This window comes from Toxotes jaculatrix, chromosome 8 (assembly GCF_017976425.1).
Source record: "Toxotes jaculatrix isolate fToxJac2 chromosome 8, fToxJac2.pri, whole genome shotgun sequence".
In the NCBI taxonomy this organism is placed as follows: domain Eukaryota; kingdom Metazoa; phylum Chordata; class Actinopteri; family Toxotidae; genus Toxotes; species Toxotes jaculatrix.
Window position 1 is genome coordinate 630001 of NC_054401.1, and position 12500 is coordinate 642500.

Consider the following 12500-nt stretch of genomic DNA (forward strand, 5'->3'; position numbering starts at 1 on the left):
CTTGGTGTTGAGAGCGAGGTTGTTCTCAGTACACCAAGCAGCCAGCTTCAGGATCTCCTCCCTGTAGGCAGCCTCATCACCCCTGGAGATGAGTCCGACCACTGTAGTATCGTCAGCGAACTTGACGATAAGATTGTCATTGTGGGCCGGCCTGCAGTCATGGGTGTAGAGGCAGTAGAGGAGAGGGCTCAGCACACAGCCCTGTGGGGAGCCGATGCTCATCGTGCGGGTGGAGGAGAGGTGGGGACCTAGTCTCACAGTCTGGGGTCGGTCTGTTAAAAAGTCCTTTATCCAGGCACATGTGAGAGGGGGGAGGCCAACAGTGTCCAGTTTTGTGCATAATCTGTCCGGGATTATTGTGTTAAATGCAGAACTATAATCCACAAAGAGCATCCGGACGTAGCTCTGCTGCTGCTCTAGGTGGTTCAGTGCAGAGTGAAGAGCTACAGCTATGGCGTCCTCAGTGGATCTATTTGCACGGTGAGCAAACTGGTTAGAATCAAAGTCTGGGGGGAGATAGTCCTTGATGTGTTGGAGGACAAGCCTCTCAAAGCACTTCATGATTACCGGAGTGAGGGCCACCGGTCGGTAATCGTTCAGGCTGGTGATGGGAGACCTCTTCGGCACCGGGACTATTATGGATGATTTGAGGCAGTGTGGGATGACTGCTTGATCCAGAGAGAGGTTGAAGATCCTGGTAAAGGTGGGGGCGAGCTGGTGAGCGCACGCTCTGAGCACCTTGCCAGGTACTCCGTCTGGGCCAGTAGCTTTCCTGGTGTTCACTGCCAGGAGCACCCGTCTGACATCATGCTCCTGGATGGTGAGTGGGGTTGCGTTGGAGCCAGAGCCAGATGGGGGTGTGGGTGTGGGTGAGGTTGGGGGTGGGGGCATGGTTGGGGCATGCTGCTGTGATTCAAACCGGGTAAAGAAGCAGTTTAGCTCCTCTGCCAGTGTTTCAGAGATATGGTTCAGAGATAAAGCACTTGGTCTAATTTTAATGTCTTTTTATATATTAATAATTCAGTAGCAGCTCTACACGTCTCCACACTAATGTAATGTGCTATAGTTTGTTATATTACCACCATGGTGCAGTGTGTGTGTGTGTGTGTGTGTGTGTGTGTGTGTGTCTGTGTGTGTCTGTGTGTGTCTGTGTGTGTGTGTGTGTGTGTCTGTGTCTGCGTGTGTGTCTGTGTGTGTGTGTGTCTGTGTGTGTGTGTGTGTGTGTGTGTGTGTCTGTGTGTGTGTGTCTGTGTGTGTGTGTGTGTGTGTGTGTGTGTGTGTCTGTGTCTATGTGTGTGTGTGTGTGTGTGTGTGTGTCTGTGTGTGTGTCTGTGTCTCTGTGTGTCTGTGTGTCTCTGTGTCTCTGTGTGTGTCTGTGTGTCTGTGTGTCTGTGTGTGTGTGTGTCTGTGTCTGTGTGTGTGTCTGTGTGTGTCTGTGTCTGTGTGTGTGTGTCTGTGTGTGTGTGTGTGTCTGTGTGTGTGTGTCTGTGTGTGTCTGTGTGTGTGTCTGTGTGTGTGTGTTGGTGGCAGCTCGGGGCGGTGACACAGTAACGACCTGTGTATTCTGATTGAGCAGATCTTTGGTCATTTTGCTGAAGAAACGACTGAAACAAACGATCGCTAATAAAAATGAAGAGTTGCAGATTTATTTTCATCATATGAAATGTCAGCACCTCTTCATTTCTGTGTTTGAGTTCTGTCTGTGGTGAAGAACCAGTCCTGAGGTGTGGAGTTCAGCCCCTCACCTCCCTGATGAAGTGCCTCTGAGCCAAACGCTGAACCCTGTCCAGCTCCAGGCTTTCTTTCCCAGAGCACCCTGCTTCCTGTTGCCCTCCCCCTCATGTGAAAGGTTTTAATGTCCCTGGGACCAATCAAAATGATTTGTGACTCAATTGTATGGACAGATTTTTATCTTGGAGTCAACGCGTGACGTGAAACCACTTGTGCTTTTCAAAATAAAGCACCTCACAAGAGGCTGTTTAATGTGACGATCAGTTTTGTATATTTACCACACACTTTACTCAGAAGCCTGCTTTCATTTTAAACACCTTGTGAGTTTGACCAAGAAAATGAACCAGATTAATCAGTGGTGTAAGTCATTCTTCAGTGCAGCCTCAGATCAGCTCTGGGGTCTTTACATCATACAGCACTGAAGCCTGCTGGGAGCAGGGAGCACTCACTCCCTCTGTAAGCTGACATTATGTGTAGTTTAAGTCCTGTAGGTTTTGTGAACGCTCTGTCAGTTGGAGGTTTGGTTGTTTGTTGACCCCCCTCCTGCTGGATTTGTCACCTGCGCAGATTAGATTCGATTTTTTTTTCTTTATTTGTACAAATCCAGTCAAAGCAGACTAGAAAAGCTCTGCATGCTCCACATATTGTATTACAGGTGCTGAACCACCTGGCTGCCTGAGTCTTTGTCTGAAACCTTGTCCTGTTGCACTGAGCTTTGCAGCAGGTTGCACAAATCCCTGTTGTCACAGCGCGTCACAGTTTACACAGCAGCGTAAGGACGAGCTCCCTCTGCAGGTTCCTCAGTACCACAGGCACCTGTCGCACTGCCGCTGGTTACACATCGTCCTCTCACACACAGCTGCTGAGTGGGACATTTTAAAGTGTGAAAACAAATGTAGGTAAATGACTTTAATGGTGTGTCAGACACCTCTCTGCTGACATCAGCTACAGATGGCGATATACCTGCGATATATCTGCGATATACCTGCGATATACCTGCGATATATCTGCGATATACCTGCGATATACCTCTGATGAGCTAAACCAGCCAATATTCTGACTTGTCCAGTTTATCGTCCAGCTCTGGGTGAAGGCTCCATAAAGCCAGTACACACGTATGGCTGAAACGATTGATTTATTAATCGATTATTGATCGACAGAGTGAATCAGCAGCTGTCTTGATAACTCCAGTTTCTCCAGTTTGAGGATTTGAAGCTTATTTCTGTTCTGTATCTTTGTGGGATTTTGTGCTTTGGATAAGGAGGAAGTTATAACAGCTAACATGCTGCTCATCAATATTTGTCAAATGACATTTAAAGTATTTCCTTTTACGAGGCTGAGGCAGTGTCGAGTTCTGTGTCTGTGTTCAGTCACTTGATTGTGTTTGTAGGAGCCAAGAGGAGGGTGTTGGAGTGTGTGTCTGTGTTTCTGTGTGTGCTGAAATAGTCATGTGTTTTATGTGGATAAGTGCTCTGTGCTCGTGCAGAGGCCTGTTGTTGTTTCTCTCTGTGATTCCTGAGCTGAGTGGAAAAACGCTGCTGTTCGCCGTGAGGCTCGTACAGGGAGGGACGAGCGTGTCCAGAGGGCTGTTGTCCTTTGGGTTTTTTTTCAAATGCAGAGAAACACGAGAGTCCTCAGCGCTGACGTGCCCCTCTGAGCAAATCACATTCAGCCAACATGGTTCTCACACACAGACTCGCAGTCAGCAGGAGACGCTTCCTACATCACTGACACTACAAAGCAACCATGGAGGAAGGTCAAAGGTCAGAGGACAAAAAGAGCACACAATGACTGACTTAGGCCTTTAAACATTATGTTAAGGACTGGGCTCAGGTCTGGTTGGACTTGACGTGTCAGTTCCGGGTGGTTTCAGTTCACAGCAGTTTGATCTGCTCTGTTTGTCTTGTTCCTGCTCAGAAATGCAGAGGACACGTCCATCAGACACCCGCCTCCTGTTTTTTTCTCTCTTTTTTTTATCTTGCTGTGTTTGCAGACTTCCTGGCTCACTGGTTGCTCTGACAGGCAGTGAAGCAACACACTCGGCTATAAATACATGAATCATAGCCGAGGCTGTGCTGGCAGCGCGCTGTCTGTATTTACTTACTGAACCTGGACGACTCGCAGATCCACGCACTGCTGCTGACAGTCAGTCTGTGTCTCACTCGCAGCATTTCGCACGGTGGGGAGTTCACCAGCAGAAAGTTTTCCTCTTGTTTTGGACGTTTTCTGTTTTGCCCCGAGGGCTTTTTGGAATCCGAGGAGTTAATTAGACACGGTCAGCTGTTCTGGACGGAGCAGCTATGGGAGACTTTTGGGGAGATATTGCCAGTCAGCGAGTGGCCAGAGCGATGTCGCTGGTATGTATCTGCTGTTCCTGATCGTCCAGAGACATGTGATGTATGTATCACAGAAACTTAGTTTGTGTCTCACGTTGTGTCTCTCGTTGTGTCTCACGTTGTGTCTCTCGTGTGCCACAGAGCGGCAGAATGTTTCACGGTGGCAGCGGCACACTGCCTGAAAGCTGACAGCTGGTTTTTAACAACATGACCGATACGTTGGACTTCATCAGCCTCATGAGACATTTGAGGAAATAAGATAGTTGAACAGGAAATGAGCTCAGTGACAGATCAGAAGTGAACAAAGTGTGCACTGATAAACCAACATCCTGCCTCTGCGTGCACAGGCAAACATGCAAATATGATGCAAGTTCATTAACTCAGAAATGATCCCCTAAAGCCACAGATCAGATCAAAAGACCAAGAAAACCAGCAAAACCAAAAACAAACCAGCAAACCACAACTGACAGAGTGATGCATCAGCCCGACACACATTTATCACGCGGCTTTACAGGCTACACAACATGTGACACTCGCTTCAGAAAAAGGAAAAACTCCACATGCAACATGCGTGTTACACACAGAGTAATTACAGAATGCAGAAACTGAACAACCGGATCCGTTAAAGTAAATGTACAAGAGTTTTAGAATGTTTTAAGTAGTAAAATCATTTTATGCCTTTTTCTCTAATAACAAACGTCCTCTCTGAATGAAAGCAGCACACAGTACACTGCTGTTAAACTGCTAATGTAAAAATTATCTATCAATTTACTGTTAAATTCCCACGTTACATGTTCATTAGTAATCCATGTCATTTCAGATCAATGTGAAGATCCAATGCATAAAAATCACACGCCAAAAAGTTTTTAAGGAACAAAACAAGCAGGAAGTGAAGGTCAAAGGACGGGTTCAGATCACGTGACCCAAAACCACAGAGCTCCCGGGAGGTCACATGGTAGAAAATACATGTGACTGATCAGTCATAATGATCATGGATCAATAAATTGTAAAGAATGTTCGTAGGAGCTGTTGTGTTCATGGGAACAGTATTTCTGAAATGTATCCTGCACCTTCAGAATAAAAGCACGGATGGATCTGTAGGTTTGGAAAAGCCTTAAAAAATCTGAAATGAATTCTTTAGATCTGTTGAATATAGTAATATTAGATTTGAATGTAAGTAATAGTTATAAAATATATAATGAACATAGTCTGCTGCACAGTGATGAACTGCGTCAAAGCAAACACGTTTCCTCTGCTGTGCACTGCACGTAGCAGAGAGACCATCAGGAACCAGACCAGAGGGTGAAGCACACGGTGTAAAAGCCCCCTCTCATCATCAGAGGGTCAGAGGATTCTACACTGAGCTCCACACCACAGCTTAAGGAGTCACTCATTGCTGGTGTTAGAAGTTTGGCACTGAAAACAGCATAAAGGTCACAGAAAGTGAAAAGAGTATCAGCTCCTGCGCTCTCAGGACATGTGCTTCTTCTGGGTGCTGTAAATCTGAAACCCGAAGCAGAAATCAGAGCCATCATCACGTTCCTCCAGGCCAAACTTTATTTTTAGGAACCTCAAACTCAATGTTTTCACCAGATTATCTGCTGGTTTCTTCCCAGTCTGTATCTTCTGCCTTTGATCACACGTGTTGTGCATGTTAGCTCCGTGCTGCTGAATGTTTCAGAGCTGAACTCAGATCAGCTCACACTGATCGCTCAGCGTCGTAAAACAAGTGAAGCAGGAACAGCAGAGCCCACATTTCTCCACTTCCTGTTGGTCAGCGTGGCGTCGGGTCCGTATGATAACAGACGTTGTGATGACAGGAAGCGAGGAATCCTCTGAGCTCTGCGTCCATCAGAGTGTGAAATCGATATTTAACCCCATGGACCGGATGGATCCGTCACCCTGAGGCCCTCACAGCTGATTTGGACCGACGACACTTCAGTCATCTAGCTTCCTGTGGAGGGGGGGTCAGTGTGTTCTGCCAGAGATGAGATGGACGCTGCTGTTTCCTCCTCGTACGTTCTGTTCTGTGTAGATCACCGTAAACCTTCAGACCTGCACAGATCACATACGTGACCTCTGTGGACTCACACGGACAGAGCTGTAACCCCTGGTTCACTCAGTCTGAGCAGAGCTTTGCATGTGTAGGCACAGTTACAGTCAGAGGTGAAGGGTGAGGGGTGTGTGTGTGTGTTCTGTGTGTGTCACTGTGTGTGTCTGTGCATGGGTCTGCTGCTCGCTGTGTCTGAGAGCCTCCTGTCAAATAAAACCACTGTTGTTTTATTGATTAATGTGTGTGTGTGCGTGTGTGTGCGTGTGTGCGCGCGCTGCAGGGGAACGATGAGGAGGCGGTGTTGGACCGAGGGAAGACCAGCTCCACCCTCTACACCAACTTTGAGAAAGAAGAACTGGAGAGTGAGTCTGACACACACACACACACACACACACACACACACACACACACACACACACACTCTCCATTAACCAGCCTGTGTCTGTGTTTACAGTCAAACACAGAGTAGCGTTCAGACGTGTTGTCTGTTGCTGCAGAGTCCGAGTTTTTTATTTTAACTCTGTGTATTTAACATGCAGAGGTTCATGGATCCAAATGTGGAAGTTTACAGCAGAAAGGAAAGGAAAAATAAATAAAAATGCGCGCGTTTCTCAAAGTAAGGTCAGAAAAAAGGATTATTCCAGTTTGGATACTGGGACTGTGTTGTTGTGTTGGTGAGGAGAACTGTGTCCACACTGTTCATTTTCATGTGCTCGGGGACAATGGCTCTGATGGACACTGATGGACACTGATGGACAGTTTCAGTTCATTTGTTTTTAATGTTTGACTGACGTCAGCAGAGAATCAACATTTCCGTTTAATGGATTTGTTCAGAACAGATTTAATATTTGTTTCAGACTTTCAGCAGCAGCTTTCTGACTTTGGACGTGGCTGTAGTGATGGTGTCCTCACAGTTTGTTTGCCTGTCAGGTCACAGGGCGGTGTACGTCGGGGTCCACGTCCCTCTGGGTCGACAGAGCCGGAGGCGACATCGCCATCGAGGGCACAGACATCACCGGAAAAGACGGGACCGCTCAGACCGGGAGGACGGACGAGAGTCGCCCACTAACGGTCTGGCTCGGGCTCAGTCCCAGTATGTAACACTGGCCGTGAGATGCAGACGATGTCATGAGTGTGTGTGTGTTGTCCTGCAGACACGCCGTCTCAGAGAGTCCAGTTCATCCTCGGGACGGAGGACGATGATGAGGAACACATACCCCACGACCTGTTCACTGAGCTGGACGAGCTCGCCTTCAGGGACGGAAACGTCCAGGAGTGGAAGGAGACGGCCAGGCGAGGACACACACCTTTATTTACATCTGAAACTTTATTTGATCTGAAACGGCCGCGTGTGATGCCAGGTTTAGAATAACTGCCTAACTGTGTGCGTGCGTGTGCGTGCGTGCATGTGCGTGCGTGTGTGTGTGTGTTCAGGTGGTTGAAGTTTGAGGAGGACGTTGAAGACGGCGGTGAGCGCTGGAGTAAACCCTACGTGGCCACGCTGTCTCTGCACAGTCTGTTCGAGCTGCGCTCCTGCATCCTGAACGGCACCGTGCTGCTGGACATGAGAGCCAACACCATCGAGGAGATCGCAGGTCAGCACGCCGCCCCGGCGCCGCCCCGGCGCTGCCCCGGCGCTCACTGAGCCGATGAGCCCCTGAATGTAGAAAGTTTAAGGTGACACTCATCAGCTAACCTCGTGTCCCCCTCACTCGCAGACATGGTGATTGACAGCATGCTGGCATCGGGTCAGCTGGAGGAGAGCGTTCGAGAGAAGGTGAGGGAGGCCATGCTGAGACGTCACCACCACCAGAACGAGAAGAAGCTGAGCAACCGAATCCCGCTGGTTCGATCCTTCGCCGACATAGGCAAGAAACACTCCGACCCCCATTTACTGGAGCGAGACGGTGAGGCCACAGCGCTCTTGTCATTCTGAGGCTCAGATTTTAAACTCTGATCTGCAGGATTCTTTCCTTCTGTCGCTCTCACACTGTGAACATGGAGACAGGACACAGTGATTGTCTCTACACGACAGGACAGTTCAGTCCAGCTGACCGAGGCGAGTCAGGACCCAACATCTGAGCAGGGACAGTGATTCAGACATATGATTTTAATTTGACATGTAACTGGTCACGTTAAAGACTTGTTGACTCTCAGAATGATGCAGTCAGGTCCAGAGTCTGTCCCTCCTTCTCTTACTGTCCCTCCTTCTCTTCTCTCAAACCCAGTCAGGATCCGTGTGAATGACTCGTCTCTTCACAAACGTCAGAAACAACCTTATAATTCTCAGGTCATGATATTTGTTTCCTGTGGTTTAGTCAAATCTTCTGTAAGATTTGAACATTAAATCCAGGAGTCTGTGTTTCCCCTCTCTCATGTTGTTCAGAGTTTATTCGTCCTGACTGGTTGAGGTGACAGAGTGACAGGGCGGCGGGCCTCTGATCCTGCCTGGCAGTGTGTGGGCATGCTGTGGGGTTCCTGAGTGTGACGGAGCTCTGACCGGAAGTGTCTGCGTGTTCTGAGGGAACGTGGCCTGAACACTTTCTAATGTTCGTTAATATTCAGCGTGAGTCCAGGAGCCTGTTGCTGTCCTCAGCAGTCGTTTGGTCCGTTTCCTGCCGGTCAGCGCTAACCTGACCGGAACCTGCTGAGTCAGCGGGCTGATAACCAGCTAATAGCATGTGACGAGTCAGCGTTTTAATATCCGGACTCATAAATCCTGTTTGTGAGCGAGTGAGGAATGTTTTAACTCAGCTGATGTAACCAGGAGCTGTGTCGTGTTGAAACCTGCAGGTCGGTGTGCGTGTGTGCGTGTGCGTGTGCGTGTGTGTGTGTGTGTGTGTGTGTGTGTGTGTCTAACACCTGCCTGCTCCTCACAGAGTGACAGCAGACTCTGAGTTTTGTCTGAGGAAACACTACATGACTTTGTAATCAGTAAAAACCTTTTCACATCATGTGATCACGAAGAAGAAGAGCAGAGTTCAGAGGTCATGATGTTACATTCAGCTTATAACAAAGATGTGGAGAAAAAATGGGCAGTGAAAAGAAAATGAGTAAAATATAAAAACCCTCACTGACAGAGAGGACAGCAGGCAGAGGACACACAGAGGACACGACGCTGTGAGTCTGATGTTTTAATCTCAGTGTTAATTTCTGTTAATTATTTTACATAAACTCTGATAATCCGTCCAACAGTGACCTGCGTCTTTACACTGTAAGACTAAAGTTGTGGCTGTCCTCTGCTGGTCAAACAGTGTAATGACACATTTAGACTTTCTAAATGATCTCCTACATGTTTGTTACTTCTCCATTGAGATTTAGTGTCATTGATCATCTGCACTGATATTGATTCATCTGTGAGGAGAAAAATGTGCCAGCCGGGCATGGGCCCCTGAGCCCTTCAGGCCCCTGAGCCCCCCGGGCCCCTAAACCCCCCGGGCCCCTGAGCCCTTCAGGCCCCTGAGCCCTTCAGGCCCCTGAGCCCCCCGGGCCCCTGAGCCCCCCGGGCCCCTGAGCCCTCCGGGCCCCTGAGCCCCCCGGGCCCCTGAGTCCCTCGGGCCCCTGAGCCCTTCAGGCCCCTTCGGGCCTACCAGGCTGTGGTGAATGGGTGTACAGATGTGAGGAATGACTGATCGGTCAGTGGTGTTTCCTCTGCGTCTGCCCGCCTGAGCATCGATCGTCTTTGTGCTGATGTTTCTGTCCTCTCACCTTCTTCTTCCTTCTCTTCTCTTCAGGGGAGGGGCTGTCCTCCTCTCGTCTTTCCCTCCTCCATCGCTCCTCCGTGGCCTCATGCAACATCCCCACCCCTCCTGTGTCCCCCCGTATCTCCTACCTTTTGGGACGCCTCCTCCCCAGCCCTCCCCCTTCACCTCAGATCACTCCCACGCTGTATCGTCATGGCCGCCACCTCTCTGAGCCGTGCTCGCCTGGCCTCACCCCCTCCCTCCCTGTCTCCCTCCTCGACGCTCCATCCTCCACCTCTCCCCACCGCTGCTCTGCTCCAGAGGGACTGTGGGGAGGGATCCCAGAAGTGGTGGTTCACCCCCCTGAAGAGGAGGAGGAGGAGGTGTTCAGGATGGAGGACAAACAGGACCAGCTCTCCTGTCAGGACCTGCTGCTTCCTCACAGTCACACAGGCAAACACCGGCACGGCACAGTGTGGACCGCTTTCCCCCCGAGCGCCGTACGACACGCTAACCCGCCGAGTGTGAGCTGCATGTAAACTAACTTCACTATGTGTTTGAGCCTGGAGCACAGCTGGAAAACAGCTGTGGGTGCTGGTCTGATTTAACAGCTCAGAGAATAACCCAACAAACATCTGCTAACAGGAGCCACCTCCAGGAGCCACTTAGCTGTTTGTCTTTGTGTCCATCAGTAGATCCAGTTCTCTGTGTCCTAAAGTCTTTCTGTCATTGGACGAGACGCCACAGCGCAGAGACACATGTTTCTCTCACCATTAGCCTGTGAAGGGTAGAATACAATGAACACTGGTGACCTTCAGCTTCAGTGTGTTAATGATCTGTGGAGGTTTACTGAGTCACAGCTCATGTGCTGAGGACGACGGGTTTAAAAAGTCCAGATAAACAGGAAACAGTGAGTGTGAGGAGAGGACAGAGCAGACAGAACGGGAACTCAGACACTGAGAGGACAGACAGGACAGGCCTGAGGGGGAAACATCCAGTAAGCAGAGCCAGTCATGGCCGAGTCCAGCTTTTTATTTAGGAACTTTATTCATTGTTCAGCCAGATCAGTAAAAGTCACAGTGAAAAACTTTTTACTTGAACTAAATTTCTGTTTGGACATCGGCAGAATTTACGTCTCAGTGTTAAACCTCTGCAGAGCACGTGCAGGGAGTCAGACTGTCAGAGTCTCAGACTCAGAGCGACTCTAACGTTTGGATATCCACACTGATGGACTGTAACAGGCTGTTTAACTGTGTGTGTGTGTGTGTGTGTGTGATCTGTTGTGCAGTCCTGTGGTTTTGAAGCAGCAGCCTGAGCTCAGACTCTCAGCAGTGCAAACCTCCTCTAACCCAGCAACAGTTATCAGACGATCAGCTGATCTGTGCTCAGATTGGACCAGAGATCGGTCGTGTGGTGAAACCTGTGGATGCTTCGTTATCACCGCGCTCACAGTGGTTGATGGCTGCTGATAATTAACACTTCAGAGGTCAAACACGTGTGATTGCATTTTCTGTTTTGTCACATGTGAACTTACATTTTGTTCATCAGCACAGAGCTCCAGGAAATACATTACTGTCTGTGTCAAACAGAAGGAGTTGGACCTGGAGGTGTCTGTAGGACAAACTGACCTTTATCCTGAGACTCTGATCAGTATGTGGAACAGTTAGAAAATGGACTGCATGTTCTGTACGTGTCTACAACATGTAACTGTAGGGGTATGTGTCCCAGGTCAGCCCCCTCTGACCTGAGACATCCATGAGCGCATCAGAAACTGGTGTAAATGGTTAAACTGACGACTGTGTCCTCGTGTCCTCCAGGTCTGCTGGCGTCCCCTCAGTCGGCTCCAGGAAACCTTGACAACGGCAAAAACGGCGACGGTCGCATCAACGGCGGCAACGGAGGCAGCCGGGAAAACAGCACCGCGGCTTTCAGCAAGGTATCAGCGTGTCTTCATGAACTCAGAGCCACTGAAACACGGTGTGGACTGAGTGCTTCATGCAGCAGGGTCCACTGGTTCAATCAGGCTCTGTACGGCTGAGGTCGACTATATGAGAAGTACATATACATACATACATACATACATACAGGTACAGACAAGACAGCACGATCACACATTCATTAGTGAGTGAGTTATGATTATTGATTATGAAGTAAAATATCAGTGAGTAAATAAAATTATGGTTCAGTAAGAAAAGGTAAAACCATGAAGCACAAACAGGACTCAGACCTGTGATCATGACACGAGGCTTCAACATGACATGAGTTTAGTTGTGTGAGTGTTGTGAGGCAGCGCAGCTCCCTGAGCTCAGGCCGCTGCTCAGTGTGAACCGGTCTGATGACTGATGGCTTGTGTCTCAGCAGGACTGCGACTGTGTTTGTTTGCTGCCAGCGTCCGGCAGAAAGCCCGCCGTAAGTCTGTTCACCTGTCAATCACCGGCTGTCGACCAATCAGTGGCCTGTGCTGTGACTCATCGTGGCGGTGCAGTGTGTGCGTCTGTGTTTGGATTGTGTTGTTGTGTTCGATGTGAAACATCGTTGTGATGAAGAGTCAGATTCATGGTGGACGTGTGATGATTTGAACGTTAGTGTCACATCACGATGACATCATCATGACATCATGATGATCTCATTGAGTTTTATTCATTAATTAATCCATATTTGGTGCTGCAGTGAGTATCAGACTTCGACTCTCACACC

At 49.0% G+C, this 12500-nt stretch overlaps 1 protein-coding gene across 5 annotated transcripts in view; it reads left to right on the forward strand.

Moving 5' to 3' along the window:
* The window catches only part of LOC121186238 (sodium bicarbonate cotransporter 3-like), a 36536-nt gene that overhangs the window by 8527 nt on the left and 15509 nt on the right, over positions 1-12500 (forward strand). Inside the window, exons 1-8 of one of the 5 annotated variants that reach the window (XM_041044926.1) lie at positions 3726-4088; positions 6401-6482; positions 7051-7191; positions 7275-7413; positions 7555-7715; positions 7839-8027; positions 9855-10256; positions 11621-11739. In XM_041044926.1, the coding sequence (XP_040900860.1) occupies positions 4032-4088; positions 6401-6482; positions 7051-7191; positions 7275-7413; positions 7555-7715; positions 7839-8027; positions 9855-10256; positions 11621-11739 (1290 nt within the window). In that variant the 5' untranslated portion in view covers positions 3726-4031. Of the gene's footprint in view, positions 1-3725; positions 4089-6400; positions 6483-7050; positions 7192-7274; positions 7414-7554; positions 7716-7838; positions 8028-9854; positions 10257-11620; positions 11740-12500 lie in introns of those variants that run through there. The other 4 variants (XM_041044922.1, XM_041044923.1, XM_041044925.1 and 1 more) reach the window with 4 other exon arrangements.